Consider the following 26374-nt stretch of genomic DNA (forward strand, 5'->3'; position numbering starts at 1 on the left):
TGCAAGGACTACCGTACACCAAATTTCCCGAGACTCTTCCTTTCTCTCTCTCATCTCACGCTTCGTCCGTCTCCGGCCGCGCCCCTCGCGGAGCTAGGGAACCGCGGATCAGGACTCCACACTCGCTTCGTACAAAAGTACGTCTCAATCACATGTCACACATCACACAGAGTCTCACCCGACCCCCAAGGCAATACTTAATATTTCTTACCTTGGTCTGTGCACAGAGTTACTGGATCAATTCTTAAACCCGGAGTGCCTACCTTCTTCCCTTCCCCACTACTTCACGGATCCTGCCTCTTTCATCAGTCTCGGGCCCTCTGTCAGCTCACCGCAGAACCGCCACCGCCGATGCACAGGACCCTGAAATCAGCGGGGCATGCCTTCCTGCTGCTGCGGCGGTGGGGCTCCCCGGTAGGTGACTGGATCCCGGACGAGCCCCCAAATTGTGAGAAACACTCCGTAGCCAATGACTTAGGCTCAGGCGAGGATCTCAGTGAAGTAGCATTTTTATTTGCGATTGCAATGGCAGGCATCCCTCGAGCAGGAGCACACCTACTAGTTCCATAACACAGTTTATATAATTTTTTGTTTCTCGACGACCGGGACCCTCCCCTGTTTTCCCATTGACTGGGTAATCCAGGTTCACAACCTATCTGATGCTTCACAGACAATACATGGCTTTCAGTTGCCGGCCTGTTAAATTTCAAATTTCTTTTGACTTTTTTACTGTTTGAAGTGGTAATGTTTCCTCACTTATCTGATTTGACTTGACAGTGTGATTTTCGCCTAATTGCTCTAAGGAGTCTGGCTGTCTGCATTTTACAAGGTCATATGTTAAGCTTTCTTAGCACTGCAAGCACAATCTCAATACCACATTCCTTCCCTTTAAACAATGTAACTGTGCAAAAAACAACATTTTTGTTCCCACAGCAAGGTGCCCCAGGCCTTGGAGATGTTTCTAAAGGATGATTAAGTGAGGAACTGCTAATCAGGAAGACCATTATATTGACGTTCTTGACATATTGACAATCCTGACATATTTCCTTGAATATATCACCAATCAAAGTAATGTGAATACTTGGCTGAAAAACAAAAATTAGGAGTATTCTAATATGGACTATCCTTATTACAATAGTAAAAATCAGAGGTCTAGGCTGGGAGACTCTGGCCCAACAAGGGACCCTTCCTCTCTGAGGATGCACAGAATGATTCTGTCATGTCAGCAGTGTGATAATTATGTAACCAATCAGAGGCGAGGGGACTGTACAAACATGTATTAATAAGGGACTGTATAAAGAGTGGTGTAGAAAATCCTTAGGTGTATCAGCTTTGTGGGAAACCACCTGGTACCCAGACTTGCGCAACTCTGAAATAAACAATATCTCGACCTAGTGTGTGGTTTGGTTTATTGCACACCAGGTAACGAACCCGAACTTTTTTATCGGACATCTGGGGCTGACTGAGGAAGTATAGCGCTCACACATCCACGGCCCCAGGACCGCCGCGAGAGAGAGGACAAGGCCCCTCTGGGGCGGACTGGATCCCCCTCGGCGAGGCAGTGGCCTCTCGACTCCACCTCATCTCGCTTCAGCCGCCACTGTGCTCCTCCTGCTGGCGAGGCGGAGGGAGGGAGGAAAGGCCGGATGGAGTGGGGAGGGGGGTGCTGGCTGCGGCAGCGATTCCGCAGGCTTCTCGCGAGAGCGGGCGAGGTTTCCGGTGTTGTGACTGTGGGGCCATAAACATGGCGGTGAGTCTCCGCTCATGCTCTTTGAGGCACCTTCCTATTCGAGGTAAGGGGCCTGGGAAGGCTGGGTAGGCTCCCTCTGCTTTGCTGCCGGCTTCCCCTTCCTTCCCCTAGCGGCCCCCGTTCCCTGTCAGTGCCAAACCGTCCCCTCCGCTCCCTCGTTCTCCCCCCGCCGCCAGCCTAACGCGCTCTCCGCTTCTGTCTCCCGTTCATGCAGGTCGGAACGACAGCGGTGAGGAGAACGTCCCCCTCGATCTCAACCGAGGTATGGGGCGGTGGGGCGGGGGTCGTTGCCTGCCACCTCGCTGCGTGCCAGCCGAGAGGGAACCGTCGGTGGCCAGCGGCCTGGTGCTGGTTGTGGGGGCCTGGCACTACTGGGCCGAGGGGCTTGGGGAGCGGGTTGGGGAGAGAAGGGCCTGGGGGCTGTGGATGCTCGGGGCCGGTAGGCTGCTCGGCAGCCTCTGGTGAACAGGCTTTCCCGTAGGTGGAAGCCTTTCCCCAGCCCCCGCTACCTGAGGAGCGAGCGGGGCAGCGCGGGCACCCCTGGGGCCCCGCAACATCGAGCGGGGCTGGAGTGGGGGGCGCCTCGGTCGCGTCTGGGGCTGGTTTTAGGTTGTTGTTCGCTGGCGGTCGGTCCGCGGACGGGGCTGCCCGGACCGCGCCGCGGTGGGTTGGGCCGAATGCCTCTGAGGAGCGCCGCTGCAGTCGCGTCTGGTCCCACATACATCCCTGGTCCTACGTACTTGTATGCATATCTTATTTACAAACGTACTTTAGTTCTTAGGAGAAGCTCAGAATTTTTTCAATTTAAAGCAACAACCTCTTATGTCTTCTCTATCTCACCCCATCTCCAAACAGATATGATTGCTTGAAAATAAATTAAAACAGTCTTGAAAATAAAAACAAGTGAAACTTTTGTCAATGAAATGCAGGATAAAAGCCTTAACAGTTCAAATGCGTGACGTTTACTACTGTAAGTAGTGTTATATGTGTATGAAATCTACAGAATCAGGATTTTAATGAATGCGTTCAGTAACTTTTTCACGTTGTGTAATTGAATTATTCGATGTGAAAGAACAGTGGACGAAGTTTAAATGCTGGAGTGGTGATTTTTAGATGTTGTCTGTTTGAAATCTTTTACTGAGAATTCAAAAGGCAACTGTCATGATGATATTTTTTTTGTTTGTTTGTTTTTTTGGCATGAGGTGTTTTAAGCCATCTACTGATCCCATGAGACCTGTAGTGGTAGCAGTGTAATTACCTCATTTGTATCATCTTGTAAAAAAGGCTCTCAATTAAGATGTATATTCATTGTATTAAGATTACACAGTATCACAGATTTCTAGGTTGGAAGAGACCTCAAGATCATCGAGTCCAACCTCCGACCTAACACTAAGTCCTCCACTAAACCATATCGCTAAGCTCTACATCTAAACGTCTTTTAAAGACCTCCAGGGATGGTGACTCCACCACCTCCCTGGGCAGTCCGTTCCAATGCTTAATAACCCTTTTGGTAAAGAAGTTCTTCCTAACATCCAACCTAAAACTCCCCTGTCGCAACTTTAGCCCATTCCCCCTCATCCTGTCACCAGGCACGTGGGAGAACAGACCAACCCCCACCTTGCTACAGCCTCCTTTAAGGTACCTATAGAGAGCGATAAGGTCGCCCCTGAGCCTCCTCTTCTCCAGGCTGAACAATCCCAGCTCCCTCAGCCGCTCCTCGTAAGACTTGTTCTCCAGACCCCTCACCAGCTTGGTCGCCCTTCTCTGGACTTGCTCGAGCACCTCCATGTCCTTCCTGTAGCGAGGGGCCCAAAACTGAACACAGTACTCGAGGTGCGGCCTCACCAGAGCCGAGTACAGGGGGACAATCACTTCCCTAGACCTGCTGGCCACGCTGCTTCTGATACAAGCCAGGATGCTGTTGGCCTTCTTGGCCACCTGGGCACACTGCTGGCTCATATTCAGCCGACTACCAACCAGTACTCCCACGTCCTTCTCTGCCAGGCAGCTTTCCAGCCACTCATCTCCCAGCCTGTAGCTCTGCTTGGGGTTGTTGCGCCCCAGGTGCAGGACCCGGCACTTGGCCTTGTTGAACTTCATACAGTTGGCCTCAGCCCATCGCTCCAGCCTATCCAGATCCTCCTGCAGAGCCTTCCTGCCCTCGAGCAGATCGACAAACGCACTTAGCTTGGTGTCATCTGCAAACTTACTGAGGGTGCACTCGATCCCCTCATCCAGGTCATCGATAAAGATATTAAAGAGGGCCGGCCCCAGTACCGAGCCCTGGGGGACACCACTAGTGACCGGCCTCCAACTGGATTTGACTCCATTCACCACAACTCTTTGGGCCCGGCCATCCAGCCAGTTTCTAACCCAGCAAAGCGTACGCCAGTCCAAGCCCCGAGCAGCCAGTTTCATGAGGAGAATGTTGTGGGAAACGGTGTCAAAAGCCTTACTGAGGTCAAGGTAAACCACATCCACAGCCTTCCCCTCATCCACCAAGCGCGTCACTTGGTCATAGAAGGAGATCAGGTTCGTCAAGCAGGACCTGCCTTTCATAAACCCATGGTGACTGGGCCTGATCGCCTGCTTGTCCTGCAAGTGCCGCGTGATGACCCTCAAGATAATCTGCTCCATGAGCTTTCCTGGCACTGAGGTCAAACTGACAGGCCTATAGTTCCCCGGGTCTGCCCTCCGGCCCTTCTTGTAGATGGGCGTCACATTGGCTAGCCGCCAGTCAACTGGGACCTCCCCCGATAGCCAGGACTGCTGATAAATGATGGAAAGCGGCTCGGCCAGCTCCTCCGCCAGTTCTTTCAGTACCCTCGGGTGCATCCCATCCGGCCCCATCGACTTGCGCACATCCAAGCTCCGTAGCAGGTCGCCAACCATTTCCTCATGGATAGCGAAGGCCACGTCCTGCTCCCCATCCCCTTCCACCAGCTCATGGCACTGGGTATCCAGAGAACAACCGGTATTGTCGCTAAAGACTGAGGCAAAGGCGGCATTAAGAACCTCAGCCTTTTCCTCATCCCTTGTAACTAAGTTTCCCCTCGCATCCAGTAAAGGATGGAGATTCTCCTTAGTCCTCCGTTTCGCGTTGATATATTTGTAAAAGGATTTTTTGTTGTCTTTAACGGCAGTAGCCAGGTTGAGCTCCAGATGAGCTTTGGCCTTTCTAATTTTCTCCCTGCACAGCCTCGCTACATCCTTGTAGTCCTCCTCAGTGGCCCGCCCTTCTTTCCAAAGATTATAAACCCTCTTTTTTCTGCTAAGCACAAGCCGCAACTCTCTGTTGAGCCAGGCCGGTCTTCTTCCACGCCGGCTCGTCTTTGGACACGTGGGGACGGACCGCTCCTGTGCCATCACGATTTCCTTCTTGAGGAGCGCCCAGCCTTCCTGGACTCCTCTGCCCTTCAGAACCGCCTCCCAAGGGACTCGGCCAACCAGCGTCCTGAGCAGCTCAAAGTCAGCCCTCCGGAAGTCCAAGACAGCAGTTTTACTGGTCCCCTTCCTGGCCTCGCCAAGAATAGAGAACTCTACCATTTCGTGGTCACTCTGCCCAAGACAGCTTCCGACCACCACATCTCCCACCAGTCCTTCTCTGTTTGTGAAGAGAAGGTCTAGCGGGGCACCACCCCTGGTAGGTTCACTGACCAGCTGCGTCAGGAAGCTATCTCCCACGCTCTCCAGAAACCTCCTAGACTGCTTTCTCTGTGCCGTGTTGTGTTTCCAGGATATGTCCGGGAAGTTGAAGTCCCCCACGAGGACAAGCGCCGACGATTTTGCAACGTCTGTCAGTTGCCTGTAGAACTCCTCATCCGTCTCCTCATCCTGGTTCGGCGGTCTATAACAGACCCCGACCAGGATGGTAGCCTTGTTGGCCTTCCCGTGGATCCTAACCCACAGGGATTCAACCTTATCATTCCCAGCCTGGAGTTCCACAACATCAAAAGATTCTCTAATGTAGAGAGCCACGCCACCACCCCCTCTGTGCTGCCTGTCCCTCCTGAAGAGCCTATAGCCAGACATTGCAGCACTCCAGTCGTGGGAGCGGTCCCACCACGTCTCCGTGATGGCAACCAAGTCGTAGCCTGCCTGCAGCACGATGGCTTCCAGCTCCTCCTGTTTGTTACCCATGCTGCGTGCATTAGTGTAGATGCACTTCAGCTGGGCCATCGCCTTCTTCCCCGGCTTTGCCATTGTTTCCCCCTGGCACAGCTCCAACAAGCCTTGTTTGAGCCCCGTCCCCCTTCTTACCTAGTTTAAAGCGCTCTCTATGAGCCCCACCAGCTCCTGGCCTAGGATCCGTTTTCTCCTTGGAGATAGGGACCCGTCTGGGGCCATCAGGCCGGGTGCCGAGTAAAGCTCCCCATGGTGAAAAAACCCAAAATTTCTGTGCTGGCACCAGCCTCTGAGCCACCTATTAACCACGTGAGCTTTCCGTGTCCTCTCCGTGCCTCTCCCTTCCCCCGTAGGGATAGACGAAAACACCACCTGCACTCCCGCTCCCTCCACCAATCGTCCCAGCCCCCTATAGTCCTGTTTGATAGCCTTGAGGCTTCTCTTTTCAACGTCGTCACTGCCAGCCTGGACTATCAGAAGCGGGTAATAGTCAGAGGGGCGAACCAGGTTTGGAAGCTTCCTGGTAATGTCTCTGACCCTGGCCCCAGGGAGGCAGCAGACTTCCCTATGTGTGGGGTCAGGCCGACAAATAGGGCCCTCCCTTCCCCTGAGGAGGGAGTCGCCCACAACAATCACCCTTCTTTCTTTCTTGGTGGAGGCAGTCCTGAGGCGTGGAGTCAACTTCCTCACCTCAGGCATCCTCCCGGGTAGGCTTCCTACCTCATCCTCACCCACCGGTCTCTCAAGCTCCAGGGCCTCAAACCTATTGTTCAAGGGCACCTGGGAAGGCGGCACCGGAAGGGGAGGGCATCTCCTGCGAGGTCGAGCAGGGACCTGTCTCCATTCCTCCTCAACTCGCAGGTCCCCTCCCTCTGCCCGATGGCGACAGGGCAGGGGGTCCACCCCCCTTTGGAGCGTCTCACCCTGGTCCCTCTCCCTCCGGTCCTGCAGGGAGTCGCTCCACCAGTCTATCTCCCGCTCGCACTCCCTGATATCCCTCAACCTCTGCACCTCCTCCTTGAGTTCTGCCACCATGCGGACCAGGTCATCCACCTGCTCGCACCTCACGCAAGCAGTCTCTCTGCCTCCCGCCGATGGCAGCAAGAGGCTCAGACACTCCCCGCATCCGGAGACCTGAACTGCCGCATGTTTGGACGGGCAGTCGGTCTGGGTGTGTACTGACTTCCTAGAGAAAGCACCGTGCCTGGTGGAGACCATCGCAGCCCAGCTGACGGGAGAGTGCCATTAGAGGAGTTGTCCCTATGGGCGGGTGTGAGCGCTCTGCCCTTCCTGCCCACGCTAACTGCCTCGCTAACTCCCCCCCCCCCCCCGCTTTACAATTACTTTGTAATTGTCCTCCCGCTGGGTGACCAGGACCCAGAAAGAAGGAGGAGAATGGGATAGGTGAATGACTGGCTGAGGGGGTGGTGTCTGGACCAAGGATTTGGGTATTTCGATCTTGGGCAGTCCTTTGAGAAGCCAGGTATGTGGGCTGCTGACCGACTCCAACTCAGCAAGTGGGGCACAAGTGTGTTGGGGAGCAAGCTCTCTGGGCTGATTACCAGGGCTTTAAACTAGGATTGATGGGGGAAGGGAGGGGAGCTAAAAGTGACAGAGCAGGGCTAGGGGAAGTTGTCACTGCTGTCACTGTTGAAGATAGTAGGGAAAAACCTCTGAGTTGTCCCACAGGATTGTCTGAGGGCTCCTCAGAGAAGGTAATGATCCAGATACCCCATCCAGAATCTTCTTCTTGCATCCCTCCAGGGGTAACTGCGCCTGCTGCTTCCCTAAAGTGCCTGTATACCAATGCGCAGAGCATGGGAAATAAACAGGATGAGCTCGAGATCTGTGTTCGGTCGCAGGGCCACATCTCGTTGCGATCACAGAGATGTGGTGGGACAGCTCTCGTGACTGGAATGCTGTCAGGGAGGGCTATGTCCTTTCTAGGAAAGACAGGCTGGGGAAGCGAGGGGGTGGGGTTGCCCTTTATGTGAGGGAGCAACTAGAGTGTACCCAGCTCCACGTGGGAGAGGGTGAAGGACAAGTGGAGAGCTTGTGGGTGAGAATTAAGGGGTGGGCTGGTATGGGGGACACTGTTGTGGGGGTATACTACAGGTCACCAGATCAGGAGTAGGTCGATGAGGCCTTCTACAAGCAGCTGGTAGTAGCCTCACGATCACGGGTGCTGGTTCTCATGGGGGACTTCAATTATCCAGACATCTGTTGGGTAAGCAACTCGGCCAGGCACGCGCAGTCCAAACTGTTCCTACAATGCGTTGAAGACAATTTTCTGACGCAGGTGGTGGAGGAGCCGACGAGGCGGGGGGTGCTTCTGGACCTTGTCCTTACCAACAGGGATGGGCTTGTTAGGGATGTCAAGGTTGGGGGCAGCTTGGGATGCAGCGACCATGGGATGGTGGAGTTCAAGATGGAACTTGGTGGAAGAAGTAAGGCTAAAAGCAGGATTGCTACCCTGGACTTTCGAAGAGCCAACTTCGACCTCTTCTGGGACCTGCCTGGGGGTATCTCCTGGGCTAGGTTGCTAGAAGGCAAGAGTGCTTGTGAAAGCTGGGCAACATTTAAACAGCACTTCTTCCAAGCTCAGGATCGGTGCATCCCTAAGAGTAGGAAATTGGGGAAGGGGGGCAGGAAACATGCGTGGATGAGCAAGGAGCTCATCGATAAGATCAAAAGGAAGAGGAAGGTCTATGAAATGTGGAAAAAGGACCTGTCCTCTTGGGAGGAGTATCAAAGTGTTGTCAGGGCCTGCAGGGACGCGACGAGGAAGGCTAAAGCCCACCTAGAGATGAGGCTTGCAAAAGAGATAAAGGATAATAAGAAGGGTTTTTAAAGTATGTAAACAGTAAAAGGAAGACTAGGGATAATGTAGGTCCCTTGCTGAACGAGGGGGGTGTCCTGGTAATGGGAGACGCCGAGAAGGCGGAGATACTGAATGCTTTCTTTGCTTCAGTCTTTGCTTCAAGGACTCCCCCCCGGGACTCCTCGACCCTGGCAGGAGGAGAAAGGGGCTGGGAAATGGAGGGCTCCTACCTGGTTGATGATGGAGTGGTTTGGGAGCGCCTGAGTGGGCTCAACGCACACAAATCCATGGGTCCCGATGGTATGCATCCACGTGTGCTAAGGGAGTTGGCAGAGGTGATCGCCGAACTGCTCTCTATCATCTTTGAAAGGTCCTGGAGAACAGGAGAGGTGCCTGAAGATTGGAGGATAGCCAATGTCACTCCAGTCTTCAAGAAGGGCAATAAGGAGGATCCGGGAAACTGCAGGCCAGTCAGTCTCACCTCTGTCCCTGGCAAGGTGTTGGAACAGCTTGTTCTGGATGCCATCTCCAAGCAATGGGAAGAGAAGAAGGTTATGAGGAGTAGTCAGCATGGATTCACCAAGGGGAAGTCGTGCTCGACCAACCTCGTTGCCTTCTCTGATGGCATCACCAGCTGGGTAGATGGGGGGAGAGCAGTGGATGTCATCTACCTTGACTTCAGCAAGGCTTTCAATACTGTCTCCCATGACATCCTGATAGCAAAGCTGAGAAAGTGTGGGATAGAGGAGTGGACAGTAAGGTGGGTTGAGAACTGGCTGACTGGCCGAGCTCAGAGGGTGGTGATTGGCAGCGCAGAGTCCGGCTGGAGCCCTGTGACTAGCGGTGTTCCCCAGGGGTCGGTGCTGGGTCCGGTCTTGTTCAACATCTTCATCGACGACCTTGATGAGGGAATAGTGTCTGCCCTCAGCAAGTACGCCGATGACACAAAGCTGGGAGGAGTGGCTGACACGCCAGAAGGCTGTGCTGCCATTCAGCGAGACCTGGACCGCCTGGAGAGCTGAGCAGGAAGAAACCAAATGAGGTTTAACAAGAGCAAGTGCAGAGTCCTGCACCTGGGAAGGAACAACCGGATGTACCAGTACAGGCTGGGGGATGACCTGCTGGAGAGGAGCTCTGAGGAGAAGGACCTGGGGGTCCTGGTGGACGACAGGTTGGCCATGAGCCAGCAGTGTGCCCTCATGGCCAAGAGGGCCAATGGGATCCTGGCGTGCATTAAAAGGAGCGTGGCCAGCAGGTCAAGGGAGGTGATCCTCCCCCTCTACTCTGCCCTGGTCAGGCCTCACCTGGAGTACTGTGTCCAGTTCTGGGCTCCCCGGTACAAAAAAGACAGGGATCTCCTGGAAAGAGTCCAGCGGAGGGCCACAAAGATGATACGGGGCCTGGAGCATCTTCCCTATGAGGAAAGGCTGCGAGACCTGGGTCTGTTCAGCCTGGAGAAGAGAAGACTGAGAGGGGATCTCATCAGTGTGTATAAATACCTGAGGTGTGGGAGACAGAGGGATTTGGCCAACCTCTTCTCAGTGGTTTGTGGGGACAGGACAAGGGGTAATGGCCACAAGATGGAGCCCAGGAAGTTTCACACCAACATGCAAAAGAACTTCACGGTGAGAGTGATGGAGCACTGGAACAGGCTGCCCAGGGAGGTTGTGGAGTCTCCTTCTCTGGAGATATTCAAGGCCCGTCTGGACGCCTACCTGGGCAGCCTGCTCTAAGGAGCCTGTTTTGGCAGGGGGGTTGGACCCGATGATCTTTCGATGTCCCTTCCAACCCATACAATTCTGTGAAAAAAACACAGGCATTTTGCATTGTGAGTATAGCCCTGTTAAAAATAAATTAAAAAAAAAAATCATTACTCTGATGGTTGCAGTTGAGTAAGGGACAGGTCTGAATTTAGTTGTACACCCTTTGTCAAAATTTTTTTTTCTGTTGGAGAAACTGCAGCTGACAGATCAGTAATCGTATAGGTATCCATGGTAGGTGTTAATTTTATCTTTGCAATCAAGTTTAAAAATGAAAACGTCTCAGCACACCATTAACTAAGCTAGTTGATAACTTGATTTCCCCACTGAATACATGATGTTTATTTTTTCCAACTGTTAGAATAGTTACATAAGTGTTTAGCTGAAATATTTTAAATTAATACAGTTTTAATTCACTGTGTTGTTCTGGGCACCACAGTACAAAAAGGACGTGAAACTATTGGAGAGTGTCCAGAGAAGGGCTACAAAGATGGTGAAGGGCCTAGAGGGGAAGACATACGAGGAGCGACTGAGGTCACTTGGCCTGTTCAGCCTGGAGAAGAGAAGGCTGAGGGGGGACCTCATCACGGTCTATAGGTTCCTCGCGAGGGGGAGTGGAGGGGAAGGCACCGAGCTATTCTCCTTAATCACCAGTGATAGGACCCGAGGGAATGGAGTCAAGCTGCGACAGGGGAGGTTCAGGTTGGATATCAGGAAGAGGTTCTTCACCGAGAGGGTGATCGCACACTGGAACAGGCTCCCCAGGGACGTAGTCATGGCACCAAGCCTGTCTGAATTTAAGAAGCGTTTGGACTATGCTCTCAGACACGTGGTCTGAATTTTTGGGTAGACCTTTGTGGTGCCAGGAGTTGGACTTGATGATCCTTATGGGTCCCTTCCAACTCGGGATATTCTATGATTCTATGAAATTGAAGTTTCCTTTATTTTGTCTCCATTTCTGACAGTCAAAAGTAACTACATGCCTGTTTCCAGAACTCCTGTATTTTTTGTACAGACATTGGTAAATTGGTCCTGAGGCTCAGTATTGCTGGTAGAAAAACCTAAGATCTATTATTTAATATGATTTTCTGTTCTTTCAATTTAATCTTCTGATTTAGGAAAGGAAGCTTAGAAAATCTAGTTACTTTACACAAATTTTACTTAAATTTTTCATTTTGTTTTCTTAAATAGAACTGACTTTCAGTGATAGAGCCAAACATTTTTTTAAGTAGTATATTTTTGTGAATGCATATTTTGCTGTAATTTATCATCTGATCTCTATCTAAACTATTGTATTGTTTTATGATAATAGACATCACTTAAGAGTTCTTTGTATTTTAAAATGCAAGTCTTAAAAGGCTATACAAATACTAGTGTTCCTTTTTATAGGAAAAAGCTTGCAGAAAGATCTGCTAATCCAAACACAATTAGATATTGATAAGAAAAATAAAAATGTTATTTTTAGCAAACAAGTAAAGAAAAATAGCACCATAAGAAGCAAAATGCCAAAAAAGGCTTCTCAATAATAATAGAAAGATAGCTAACAGGTAAATGATCTTGGTTAGTGATGTTACTTGGGTCAGTCCAATGATCCCTCTGTATATGTAAATGGGAAGCGATTTTTATATGCATATATGCACACATACAAACACATGTACAAAGGCAGCCCCTAGGGAGTGCGGTGAACAGGGCAAGCAAACAGGGTGTGGCATGTGTCCTGGTTCCAGTTAGGACAGAGTTAAGTAGCTTATAGTAGCTGGTAGGGTGCTATGTTTTGGATTAGGATGAGAAGAGCGCTGATAACATGCTGATGTTTTAATTGTTGCAGAGCAGTGTTTACACCAGGCCAAGGACTTTTCGGCTTCTCGCTCTGTCCTGCCAGCGAGCAGGCTGGGGGTGCAGCGGGAGCTGGGAGGGGACAGACCCAGGACAGCTGACCCAAACTGGCCAAAGGGGTATTCCATACCATCTGACGTCATGCTGAACAATATATAGGGGTGGCTGGCCGGGGTGGGGGGGGCCGGCTGCTCGAGGATAGGCTGGGCATCGGTCAACGGGTGGTGAGCAATTGCATTGTGCATCAATTGTTTCTTACACATTATTATTATTAATACTATTATCATTATCACTATTATTATTATTATTGTTATTCTTATATTCCTTATATTATTATATTCCTGTCTTAATAAACTGTCTTTATCTCAACTCACCGGCTTCACTTTCCCGTTTCTCTCCCCCATCCCAGAGAGGGAGGGGGGAGGGTGAGCGAACGGCTGTGTGGTGTTTAGCTGACGGCCGGGTTAAACCACAACAGTCCTTTTGGCGCCCAACGTGGGGCACGAAGGGTTGAGATATCGACAGATTTGACCAGAGTGTGTTAAACTAAAATTGGTATAAGTATTGGACCTGCTTAATAGTTGCTAGTCACGATGTTGATTGCCTTAATCTCCAGTCTGCTGTGCGTGTATTCCAAATTGAGTTTTATGGTGCGTTACTTTCTGTATGTGCTCCCTGTTGCACTGTTTATCCTTTCCGGGCCCTGGTTTAAGATTGTTATGGTACTGTGCGGTGTAACAATGGCTTATGAAATGATGAAATATCTGGTCACGACTCTAACCTGGTATTTGTACTCAGCACTGACGTCGACTCTATACTTTGGAACCCATATCTCGGAAACTATTAGCAATTACACCTATTGCCTGTTTTCGTTAGGGAGCCAATCTGTGAAGGGGACAGGGGAAGACATGTTTCCCTACCTGTTCACTCTCCCTTTCTCCTTCACCACCACCCTCTTATCCCCCGAGCTAGTTACGGTGGTTCTCCGAGATGTTGAATATCCTTGGGATACTCAGACCAGCCTGCTCTTGTTGTTATGTCTCCTGAATGCGCTTCAGGTTTTGTTGAGGGTTAAACAACTACTTAGGAATCTCATCCGGAGATCTGTCTTGAGGCGGGATAGTTGCGAGTGGCAGGGAGTGTGGGAGGATATGGGCAGGTTTCTAGAGCAGTGGTCACCTCCAGTGTTTTGGACATTCACCCCTGAACAACTGCAAAATCCTAAAAAGCTGGCAGAATGCTTGAAAAAAAGGTGTCATGACTCTGGCAGTTCCAAAGTGACACAAATCACTGTAGCGTGCTGGGGTCTGGCTTGTGCCTATCGATCTGCAATTGATGCTACTAGCAACCTAGCTCCCGCTCCTGCAGCCGCTCCAGCTCCTGCAGCCGCTCCAGCCCCTGCAGCAGCTCCGGCTCCTGTGTCTGGGTCAGAGAAACGAGCTGTAGCAGTGCAAGTTGCCCCTGTAGACAAGGTGAAGAAATGGTATAGAGGCTCAGGTCGTTTAGAACGCAGACAGTCTTCTGCTAAGTCTGGGCATAGTGAAGACGAGGCTGGGCCATCAAAGGTGCAGGAGACTGAAGATGAGGATGAGGATGTCGAAAAATCAACAGTAACTACCCGGACTCTACACCAGCCATCAAAGGTGCAGGAGACTGAAGATGAGGATGAGGGTGTCGAAAAATCAACAGTAACTACCCGGACTCTATACCAGCGTGAGCTACGAGATGTGCGAAAAGATTTTGGTCGCTGTATAGGTGAGCAGCTTGTCACCTGGCTGCTCTGGTGCTGGGACGCTGGAGCCAACTATGTGGAATTAGAGGGCAAGGAAGCCAGGCGGCTGGGATCCCTTGCTAGGGACGCATGCATTGACAAAGCAATTGGAGATGGAGCACGATCTCGCAGCCTCTGGAGGCGTCTCCTGTCAGCTGTGCAGGAAAGGTATCCCTTCAAGGAAGAACTTGTATGTCTACCAGGCAAATGGACCACCATGGAGAAGGGAATTCAGTACCTGAGGGAATTGGCCGTACGGGAAGTAATTTATAAGGACCTAGACGACGCACAAACATCCGCAGATCCAGATGCAGTCCAGTGTACACCACCTATGTGGCGGAAGTTTGTACGGAGTGCACCATCATCATATGCCAGCTCATTGGCAATAATAGCCTGGAAAGCGGAGGAGAATCCCCCAGTGAATGAAGTGGCTAAATTACTCCGGCAGTACGAAGGAAATCTCTCCTCTTCCCTACAGGCCTGTGTCTCGGCTGTGGAGAAACTCTCTGAAGAGGTCCACCAACTTAAAGAGAATTTATCTTCCCCTCCACCTGAACGAACCACTGTCCACCAGCTAAAAGAGAATGCTTTGGAGAAACTTTCTGAAAAGATCCACCGACTTGAAGAAAGATTATCTTCCCCTCCACCTGAACGAAACAGTGTCCACCAGCTAAAATAGAATACTTTGGAGAAACTTTCTGAAAAGATCCACCAACTTGAAGAGAGATTATTTTCCTCCCCACCTGTACAAACCAGTGTCTCAGCTATTAGGGGTAAACGTTCATCTATGCAAGGAAGACGATATGGTGGGCACACACACCGCGCCACCTTGTGGTTTTACCTACGTGACCATGGAGAGGACATGAGAAAATGGGATGGAAAATCTACTGCGACCCTAGAGGCACGGGTACGTGAATTGCAAAGGAAAACAAGTGGGAAAAAGGAGTTCTCTGAAAAGTTTGCTGCTCCAACTTCCAGCAGGCAGTCCTTTAGACACAGAAACGAAGATTCTGACCAGGACTAGAGGGGCCCTGCCTCCAGCCAGGGGGGGGAAAGGGACAATCGAGTTTATTGGACTGTGTGGATTCGATGGCCTGGCACGTCAGACGCACAGAAGTATAAGGCTTTGGTAGACACCGGTGCACAGTGTACTCTAATGCCATCAAGCTATAAAGGGCCAGAGCCCATCTGTATCCATGGGGTGACGGGGGGATCCCAGCAGTTAACTGTATTGGAGGCTGACGTGAGTCTAACTGGAATTGAGTGGCAAAAGCACCGTATTGTGACTGGCCCGGATGCTCCGTGCATCCTTGGCATAGACTATCTTAGAAGAGGATATTTCAAGGACCCAAAAGGGTTCCGCTTGGCTTTTGGCATAGCTGCCTTGGAGACAGAGGACATTAAATAGTTGTCTACCTTGCCCGGTCTCTCAGAGGACCCTTCTGTTGTGGGGTTGCTGAGGGTTGAAGAACAGCAAGTGCCGATCGCTACCACAACTGTGCATCGGCGGCAATATCGCACCAACCGAGACTCCCTGAGTCCCATCCATAAGCTAATTCGTCAACTGGAGAGCCAAGGAGTGATCAGCAAGACTCATTCACCTTTTAATAGTCCCATATGGCCAGTGCGAAAGTCTAATGGTGAGTGGAGACTAACAGTGGACTATCGTGGCCTGAACGAAGTCACGCCACCGCTGAGTGCTGCAGTGCCGGACATGCTAGAACTCCAGTATGAACTGGAGTCAAAGGCAGCCAAGTGGTACGCCACAATTGATATCGCTAATGCATTTTTCTCCATCCCTCTAGCAGCACAGTGCAGGCCACAGTTTGCTTTCACTTGGAGGGGAGTCCAATATACTTGGAATCGGCTGCCCCAGGGGTGGAAACACAGCCCTAGCATTTGCCATGGACTGGTCCAGTCTGCGCTGGAGCAGGGGGAAGCTCCTGAACACCTGCAGTACATCGATGGCATCATTGTGTGGGGTGACACTGCAGAAGAAGTTTTCGAGAAAGGGAAGAAAATAGTCCAAATCCTTCTGAAGGCCGGTTTTGCCATAAAACAGAATAAAGTTAAAGGACCTGCACGAGAGATCCAGTTTTTAGGAATAAAATGGCAAGATGGACGTCATCAAATCCCAATGGATGTGATCAACAAAATAACAGCTATGTCTCCACCAACTAGCAAAAAAGAAACACAAACTTTCCTAGGTGTCGTGGGGTTTTGGAGAATGCATATTCCAAATTACAGTCTGATTGTAAACCCGCTCTACCAAGTAACCCGTAAGAAGAATGCTTTTGAATGGGGCCCTGAGCAACGACAAGCCTTTGAACAAATTAAGCAGGAAATAGTTCATGCAGTAGCCCTCGGGCCAGTCCGAACAGGACCAGATGTAAAGAATGTGCTCTACACCGCAGCCGGGGAGAATGGTCCCACCTGGAGCCTCTGGCAGAAAGAACCTGGGGAAACTCGAGGTCGACCCCTGGGGTTTTGGAGTCGGGGATACAGAGGATCTGAGGCCCGCTATACTCCAACTGAAAAGGAGATATTGGCAGCATATGAAGGAGTTCGATCTGCTTCGGAAGTGGTCGGTACTGAAGCGCAGCTCCTCCTGGCACCCCGACTGCCGGTACTGGGCTGGATGTTCAAAGGAAGGGTCCCCTCTACGCATCATGCAACTGATGCTACATGGAGCAAGTGGGTTGCACTGATTACTCAGCGAGCTCGAATAGGAAACCCCAGTCGCCCAGGAATCTTGGAGGTGATTATGGACTGGCCAGAAGGCAAATACTTTGGGATATCATCAGAGGAGGAGGTGGTTCGTGCTGAAGAAGCCCCACTGTACAACAAGCTACCGGAAAATGAGAAGAAATATGCCGTGTTCACTGACGGGTCCTGTCGTATTGTGGGAAAGCATCGGAGATGGAAAGCTGCTGTATGGAGTCCTACACGACGAGTTGCAGAAGCTGCTGAGGGAGAAGGTGAATCGAGTCAGTTTGCAGAAGTGAAAGCCATTCAGCTGGCTTTAGATATTGCTGAACGAGAAAAGTGGCCAGTTCTCTATCTCTATACTGATTCATGGATGGTAGCAAATGCCCTGTGGGGGTGGTTACAGCAATGGAAGCAGAACAACTGGCAGCGCAGGGGCAAACCCATCTGGGCTGCTGCATTGTGGCAAGATATTGCTGCCCGGGTAGAGAACCTGGTTGTAAAGGTACGCCACGTAGATGCTCATGTGCCCAAGAATCGGGCTACTGAAGAACATCAAAACAACCAGCAGGTGGATCAGGCTGCTAAGATTGAAGTGGCTCAGGTGGACCTGGACTGGCAACATAAAGGTGAATTATTTATAGCCCGATGGGCCCATGACACCTCAGGCCATCAAGGTAGAGATGCAACCTACAGATGGGCTCGTGATCGAGGGGTGGACCTGACCATGGACACTATAGCACAGGTTATTCATGACTGTGAAACATGTGCTGCAATCAAGCAAGCCAAACGGTCAAAGCCTCTTTGGTATGGAGGACGATGGCTGAAATATAAATATGGAGAGGCCTGGCAGATTGATTACATCACACTCCCTCAAACCCGCAACGGCAAGCGCCACGTACTTACAATGGTGGAAGCAACCACCGGATGGCTGGAAACATATCCTGTGCCCCATGCCACCGCCCGGAACACTATCCTGGGCCTTGAAAAGCAAGTCTTATGGCGACATGGCACCCCAGAGAGAATTGAGTCAGACAACGGGACTCATTTCCGAAACAACCTTATAGACACTTGGGCCAAAGTAACATGGTATTGAGTGGGTGTATCACATCCCCTATCATGCACCAGCCTCCGGGAAAGTTGAACGATACAATGGACTGTTGAAGACTACACTGAAAGCAATGGGTGCTGGGACATTCAAAAATTGGGATACACATTTGGCAAAGGCCACCTGGTTAGTCAATACCAGGGGATCTGCCAACCGAGCTGGACCTGCCCAATCAAACCTGTTACGCACTGTAGAAGGGGATAAAGTTCCTGTAGCGCACGTAAGAAACATGCTGGGTAAAACAGTCTGGGCTACTCCTGCCTCAGGAAAAGGCAAACCCATTCGTGGGATTGCTTTTGCTCAGGGACCTGGATGCACTTGGTGGGTAATGCAAAAGAATGGGGAGGTCCAGTGTGTACCTCAAGGGGATTTGATACTGGGTGAGAATAGCCCATGAGTTGAATTGTAGTATGTTAATTATTATATAATAATGTATGTCATCACTACCATGATTGCTATATATCATAGATGAAAATGGTGATTAATTAGAATGTATTGGACAGAGTGTAACCTGAGCATGACATAAATGGTATGGAATAAGGGGTGGATATCTGTCCTGGTTCCAGTTAGGACAGAGTTAAGTAGCTTATAGTAGCTGGTAGGGTGCTATGTTTTGGATTAGGATGAGAAGAGCGCTGATAACATGCTGATGTTTTAATTGTTGCAGAGCAGTGTTTACACCAGGCCAAGGACTTTTCAGCTTCTCGCTCTGTCCTGCCAGCGAGCAGGCTGGGGGTGCAGCAGGAGCTGGGAGGGGACAGACCCAGGACAGCTGACCCAAACTGGCCAAAGGGGTATTCCATACCATCTGATGTCATGCTAAACAATATATAGGGGTGGCTGGCCGGGGTGGGGGGGCGGCTGCTCAGGGATAGGCTGGGCATCGGTCAGCGGGTGGTGAGCAATTGCATTGTGCATCACTTGTTTTCTTACACATTATTATTGTTAATACTATTATCATTATCACTATTATTATTATTATTGTTATTATTATATTCCTTATATTCCTTATATTATTATATTCCTGTCTTAATAAACTGTCTTTATCTCAACTCACCGGCTTCACTTTCCCGTTTCTCTCCCCCATCCCAGAGAGGGAGGGGGGAGGGTGAGCGAACGGCTGTGTGGTGTTTAGCTGCCAGCCGGGTTAAACCACAACAGCATGTCAGTTAGGGTGTGGTGTTGCAGTTTGTGCATCAGTTTGTGTGGGAGGGTGCAGGGAGGGCGCTGAAGCTTGACTACCTTGACCAGGGAACAATGGTATCCACCCAGCAGTAGACCACAGCCTCTTGGAGCTTGTCACCCACTATAACTGATGCAGCTTCCCAGACAGAGCTCGGGGGGGGGGGGGTGATGGACAGATGAACATGCTGCTACCTACAGGGTGTGCCCTACTCTCATACCAGCACAGGATGCCAGTAGTGAGCACACCTGTGAGAGGTGCGCTCCGGTAGAGGCACTCCTCTGGTTAGTGGCAGAGCTCTGGGAGGAGGTGAGTAGGTTGAGGAGTATCAGGGAGTCAGAGATGGAGATAGACTACTGGAATCACTCCCTGACTTCCCCGAGACAGGCCCAGAAGGCAGAAGGGATACACAAGATGGAGGATTCCTTATCCTCTCTCCACCTGGCTGCACACAGTGGCCTAATGGGTAAGGGGCAATAGCAACAAGTTCCTGCCCAGCGCAGCAGGCCTATCTCCTCAGTGACTACCCCACCTTCCCAGGTGCCTTTGTGCAATAGGTATGAGGCTCTGCAAGTGGAAGCAAACAATACTGAGGAATAAGGTTCGCCTGGCTTGGAGATGTCACCAAGGTCAAGTCGGCCTATGCCCTGCATCAAAACAATTCCCACCAAAAAAAAAAAAGCAGACAAGTTGCTGTCATTGGAGACTCCCTTCTCAAGGGATCAGAAGGCCCAATATACAGACCGGACCCACTTCATAGGGAAGTTTGCTGCCTCCCTGGGGCCCAGGTTAGAGATGTGAAGAGAAAGCTTCCTTCCCTGGTGCGTCCCTCAGATTATTACCCATTATTGATTTTTCAGATAGGCAGCGATGAAGTTTCAACAAGAAGTCCAAGGGCAATCAGGAGAGACTTCAGGGCCTTGAGACAACTGGTTAAGGGATCAGGAGCACAGGTGGTGTTTTCCTCTAACCCTCCAGTTACAGAGAATGATGACAGCAGAAACAGAAAGAGGGGGGAGGAGGTGGAAGAGGGAGGATGGGGGGAAGGCGTTTTTGGTTTCTTTCCTTTGTTTCTCACTTCTCTAGCTTGTTAGTAATAGGCAATAAATCTTACTATCTCCCTATGCTGAGTGTGTTTTGCCCGTCACGATAATTGTTGAGCGATCTCCCCGTCCTTATCTCAACCCTTGAGCCCTTTGTATCATATTCTCTCCCCCTTTCCCTTTGAGGAGGGGGAGTGAGAGAGCGGTTGTGGTGGAACTCAGCTGCCCACCTGAGTAAAACCACCACACCTTTACAACCAGGTTCTCTACCCAGGTGGCAATATCTTGCCACAGTGCAGCAGCCCAGATGGGTTTCCCTCTGCGTTGCCAGCTCTGCTTCCATTGCTCTAACCACCCCAACGGGGGAGGGGGGGGTGTATAGAGAATGAATAGTATGAGTACAGTATAGAGATAGAGAACTGGCCATTTTTCTTGTTCAGCAATACCTAAAGCCAGACGGATGGCTTTCACTTCTGTAAACTGACCCGATTCACCTTCTCCCTCAGCAGCTTCTGCAACTCGTCGTGTAGGACTCCATACAGCAGCTTTCCATCTCCGATGCTTTCCCACAATACGACAGGACCCATCAGTGAACAGGGCATATTTCTTCTCATTTTCTGGTACAGCTGGGCTTCTTCAGCACACGTCACCTCCTCCTCTGGTGATATTCTGAAATCCCTACCCTCTGGCCAGTCCATGATCATTCCAAGATTCTTGGGCGACTGGGGTTTCCCATTCGAGCCCGCTGTGTGATCAGTGCGACCCACTTACTCGACATAGCATCAGTTGCATGATGTGTAGAGGGGACCCTTCCTTTGAACATCCAGCCCAGCACCAGCAGTCAGGGTGCCAGAAGGAGCTGTGCTGCAGTGCCGACCACTTCCGAAGCAGATCAAACTCCCTCATATGCTGCCAATATCTCCTTTTCGGTTGGAGCGTGGCAAGCCTCGGATCCTCTGTATCCAAGACTCCAAAACCCTAGGGGTCGACCTCGAGTTTCCCAGGGCTCTTTCTGCCAGAGGCTTTGGGGGGCCATTCTCCCTGGCTGCGGCGCAGAGCACGTTTTACATCTTGTCCGTCCCGGACTGGCCCAAGGGCTACTGCATGAACTGATGAACTGATGAACTGATCTCCTGTTTAATTTGTTCAAAGGCTTGTCATTGCTCGGGGCCCCGTTTGAAATTGTTCTTCTTCCAGGTCACTTGATAGAGCGTGCTTACAATCAGACTGTAATTTGGAATGTGCATTCTCCGTAACCCCATGACGCCTGGAAAAGTTTGTTTCCTTTTTGCTAGTTGGTGGAGACATAGCTGTTATTTTGTTGATCACATCCATTGGGATTTGACGACGTCCATCTTGCCATTTTATTCCTAAAAACTGGATCTATTGTGCAGGTCCTTTATTTTGTTTTATGGCAAAACCAGCCTTCAGAAGGATTTGGACTATTTTCTTCCCTTTCTCGAAAACTTCTTCTGCAGTGTCACCCCACACAATGATGTCATCGATGTACTGCAGGTGTTCAGGAGCTTCCCCCTGCTCCAGCGCAGACTGGATCCGTCCATGGCAAATGCTAGGGCTGTGTTTCCACCCCTGGGGCAGCCGATTCCAAGTGTACTGGATACCCTTCCAAGTGAAAGCAAACTGTGGCCTGCACTGTGCTGCTAGAGGGATGGAGAAAAATGCATTAGCGATATCAGTTGTGGCATACCACTTGGCTGCCTTTGACTCTAGTTTGTTTTGGATTTCTAGCATGTCGGCACTACAGCAGTCAGCGGTGGCGTGACTTCGTTCAGGCCCCGATAGTCCACTGTTAGTCTCCACTCACCATTAGACTTTCGCACTGGCCATATGGGACTATTAAAAGGTGAATGAGTCTTGCTGATCACTCCTTGGCTCTCCAGTTGACGAATTAGCTTATGGATGGGACTCAGGGAGTCTCGGTTGGTGCGATATTGCCGCCGGTGCACAGATGTGGTAGCGATCGGCACTTGCTGTTCTTCAACCCTCAGCAACCCCACAACAGAAGGGTCCTCTGAGAGACCGGGCAAGGTAGACAACTGTTTAACGTCCTCTGTCTCTAAGGCAGCTATGCCAAAAGCCCACCAGAGCCCTTTTGGGTCCTTGAAATATCCTCTCCTAAGATAGTCTGGTCACTGCGAGGACAGTGTGAGAAGCTGAAAAGTCCTTGGCTTAGTGTAAGCACTGCTCTGCAACAATTAAAACATCAGGGTGTTATCAACATTCTTCTCATCCTAAATCCAAAACACAGTACACTACCAGCTACTAGGAGGAAAACTAACACTGTCCTAGCTGAAACTAGGACACTTGAAAATTATTTTCAGGACTGATATTTCAGGAAACTTACGCAGGGCGGTAGCTTGTATGCTACTATAAAGCATCTAAAGCATCCCCTTTCAGAAGGGATAGGCCAAGAAGGAGAGGCAGTGGGGTAGCCCTGTATGTTGGAGAGTATTTTGATTGTCTCAAGCTAACAACTGGTTAAGGGATCAGGAGCACAGGTGGTGTTTTCCTCTAACCCTCCAGTTACAGGGAATGATGACAGGAGAAGCAGAAAGAGCCAGGAGATCAATACCTGGGAAAGGCTTTTCCTCCAACTTTTTATCTGCTTTTGAATGTAAGAGCAATTCTACTGGATCACCCCAGCCTTGTATCCTGCCTTTGACAGCAGCTGATAACTGATGCACAGGAGAGAGTATGCTTGTGTTAGAGCAAATCATGCAGAGTAATTTAAAAGAATATTCTATTGTTTTTTCACTTTCTCTGTCAACTTAACATAAACAGTGCCTCAGCCATATGCTTCTAGTTGCAATGGTCTCTGTTATGAATATGTGAAATTAGATTAGTATCGCCTTGTTTTAAGCAGTTGACTTGACATAAATGATTTAGCATACAAGTCTGACTTTTGATAGTCTAGCTGTGGACTGTGTAAGAAGCCAGTGCCATTATTAAGTATTTCAGAACTAATCATAGGTGTAGGGAGAATGCTAGCTTTCTTTGTACTGCTTTTCGTCCTACTTCTTCCTGTCTTTTTGTGCGGTAAAGACTCTGGGCATGTCTTGTGGCATGTAGAGTTGATCTACCTTTCTCTGCCTTTTTTTTCCTTCTCTTCTCTGCTGCTGTAGTTTGAGGGTTGCCCATGTTTTCCCAGAACACACCTTGCTGTTCTCTTATGTATTTTTACCATGCCTGGTATAGTACGATTTTACTCTTAAGAGCATTTTAGTGTTCTGCATTTTCAAAATGATGTAATAATGTTTATGAAGGGTATTTTATATTATGGTGCAGCGTGTGTAAGAACTCTCTATGTACAAGATTAGCTTGGTTAAAGGTATTAATGTAAAGTTTGTGTGTTGTTGTTTCTGTTTTTTGTTTGTTTTTGAAACCTTTGGGCTACTCAGCACAGGCTGTACCCCATATTTTAAGACAACTCTGATAAATCTTATTTTGGGACAACAATTTTCTTTTTTCCTAAGAAATCAGTTTGCTGTAAATATGATGAGCTTGAAAAATTGTCTCCAGCACAAACAAGGTTGGGCATAATGTTGGTACAGTAAGAAAAAAAAGTGAAGGTACAGGTTACTGGTTGCTTTTGACTGTTTAAGGCTATGTATTGTATCTTCTGTTGGTTACAAAATTATTAATTGGGATTCATAGTACTCAGATTTTGGCCTTTTGTTACGTTACCTGCTCAGAATAGAACAGAAGAGGAAAAAGAGGACAGATTCACCACCAGTGCAACTCCCATTGCAGTCATATGGAAGGAATTAGCAATAGGAGGTGAGGCAGACTGGTTTAATTAGACTATTGAAATCAAGATCATGACTTCTAAAGGCCGGAGAGGACAATTGGAGCGATTGACCAGATTATCGCATTTGGTAGGAATTCTTGCTTAGAGTCTAGTCCTGGTTGTGTGTATAACTGTGCTGCAAGCATTACGTGCTCTTAGCATAATTCATCTTAGTTTCTGACTATTTTGCAGGGACTCCAAGCTGAACTGCAGAAGCTTAAGTAGAAGTGGCTATTGGAAACTTTACTAAGTTAATTTATTTACTGAACTGTTTGAGAGATACAAGGACGCAAATAGAACTGCTGACCATGGCTGAGGCCAAGTGCTGTTCGTACCTATGTCTCAGTTTCTTCATTTTTGAGGGTAACAGTCTTTGCTCTTTGATATTATTGAAATGTACCTATCTCCAACATTGATACTTTCATTTATTATAAATAAATTTCATGGAATCTGTGAAATTTATTTATAATAAATGAAAGTATCAGTGTTGGGGATAGGTACACTTCAAATAATTCAACATGCATTACAAGATACTTTGATTTAGCAGCTTTTCTTGTACAGCCAATTCTCTCTGTCCTGCAAGTGTTGAATCTCTTAGTTACAACAGGAGATAAAGCTAATTCTCAGCTATTTTATTCATATTTTTTTCTCCTCAAGACTGAGTTTCACAAATTGGCTAAGTGTTATCTGAAAAAAAATACAATTTTCCTTTTTTCCTTCTTTTTACATCATTTCCTTCTAACACAGGTAAAAATAAGACACACAAGTTCTGATTAACTTCACAAAATCTGAGCTGTATTGCTTTTCTTATAGTGCTTACATCATTTTAAACTGTCGTATTTGATTCCACATGGCAAATCAAAATGCATTGCATGTAGGGCAAATGTTTCAGAAAGCTATTGGCAGTTTACAGCCCACAAAATCTTGGGAATTTTCAAGGGTTGTTTGAGGGGTAGTCAAAGAAGGCTTGGATGAATTTTGTTTTCAAATTCAGGTTGAGATTTGGTGACCAAATCTCTTCACTGTTTCCAACTTCCTTCATCAGTAAAGCAGCAGCAGGGAGGAATGCTGCACATCTGTCTAATGATGAGAGCTCAAGTAGTTGTGTGTGGGGGGGAAAGCTTTTGGAGTTTTTGCAACAAGACAGTAAGGAAGATGTAGAGATGCTAGCTGGTGTATGCTTTCTTGGTGACTCAAAAGCAGTCTTCCATACTAATGGCAAGACTGTAACAGAAAGACTTCTTCGCATGCTTCGTTGGGTTAGAAACTGGCTGGGTAGCCGGGCCCAAAGAGTCGTAGTGAATGGAGTTAAATCCAGTTGGAGGCCGGTCACTAGTGGTGTCCCCCAGGGCTCAGTGCTGGGGCCAGTCCTCTTCAATATCTTTATCGATGACCTGGATGAGGGGATCGAGTGCACCCTCAGTAAGTTTGCAGATGACACCAAGTTAGGTGCGTGTGTCGATCTGCTCGAGGGCAGGAAGGCTCTGCAGGAGGATCTGGATAGGCTGGACCGATGGGCTGAGGCCAACTGTATGAAGTTCAACAAGGCCAAGTGCCGGGTCCTGCACCTGGGGCGCAACAACCCCAAGCAGAGCTACAGGCTGGGAGATGAGTGGTTGGAAAGCTGCCTGGCAGAGAAGGACCTGGGAGTACTGGTTGATAGTCGGCTGAATATGAGCCAGCAGTGTGCTCAGGTGGCCAAGAAGGCCAACAGCATCCTGGCTTGTATCAGAAGCAGCGTGGCCACCAGGTCTAGGGAAGTGATTGTGCCCCTGTACTCGGCTCTGGTGAGGCCGCGCCTCGAGTACTGTGTTCAGTTTTGGGCCCCTCGCTACAGGAAGGACATGGAGGTGCTCGAGTGTGTCCAGAGAAGGGCGACCAAGCTGGTGAGGGGTCTGGAGAACAAGGCTTACGAGGAGCGGCTGAGGGAGCTGGGCTTGTTCAGCCTGGAGAAGAGGAGGCTCAGGGGCGACCTTATCGCTCTCTATAGGTACCTCAAAGGAGGCTGTAGCGAGGTGGGGGTTGGTCTGTTCTCCCACGTGCCTGGTGACAGGACGAGGGGGAATGGGCGAAAGTTGCGCCAGGGGAGGTTTAGGTTGGATGTTAGGAAGTACTTCTTTACCGAAAGGGTTGTTAGGCGTTGCAATGGGCTGCCCGGGGAAGTGGTTGAGTCGCCATCCCTGGAGGTCTTTAAGAGACGTTTAGATGTTGAGCTTAGTGATATGGTTTAGTGGAGGACTTGTTAGTGTTAGGTCAGAGGTTGGACTGGGTGATCTTGGAGGTCTCTTCCAACCTAGGTGGTTCTGTGATACTCCTGTGATATGTAATTTGGCTTGAAAATATGGAGAAGTGGGTATCCTCTCCACCTTAAAAACATTACTTTAAAATAAATGAAATGTGTGGGCATGTTTAACCCTTGCTTCACAGTATGCTGTCATTGTGATGGTGAACTGTAACAGGATG

The 26374-nt window shown here is 49.5% G+C and overlaps 1 protein-coding gene across 12 annotated transcripts in view; it reads left to right on the top strand.

Moving 5' to 3' along the window:
- The first annotated feature begins 1647 nt into the window (after positions 1-1647).
- LOC310888779 (rapamycin-insensitive companion of mTOR-like) overlaps positions 1648-26374 on the top strand; it is a 215487-nt gene continuing 190760 nt past the window's right edge. For 6 of the 12 annotated variants that reach the window (XM_083815845.1, XM_083815846.1, XM_083815836.1 and 3 more), the window contains exons 1-2: positions 1722-1750; positions 1965-2012. Coding sequence is in view for 5 of the 12 variants with exons in the window: in XM_083815835.1 (XP_083671961.1) it covers positions 1745-1793; positions 1965-2012 (97 nt within the window). In the remaining 7 variants the exon portion in view is untranslated. Of the gene's footprint in view, positions 1794-1964; positions 2013-20612; positions 22153-26374 lie in introns of all 12 variants that reach the window. The other 6 variants (XM_083815835.1, XM_083815840.1, XM_083815844.1 and 3 more) reach the window with 2 other exon arrangements.

Source organism: Anser anser, assembly GCF_964211835.1.
Source record: "Anser anser genome assembly, chromosome: W".
Taxonomy (NCBI): domain Eukaryota; kingdom Metazoa; phylum Chordata; class Aves; order Anseriformes; family Anatidae; genus Anser; species Anser anser.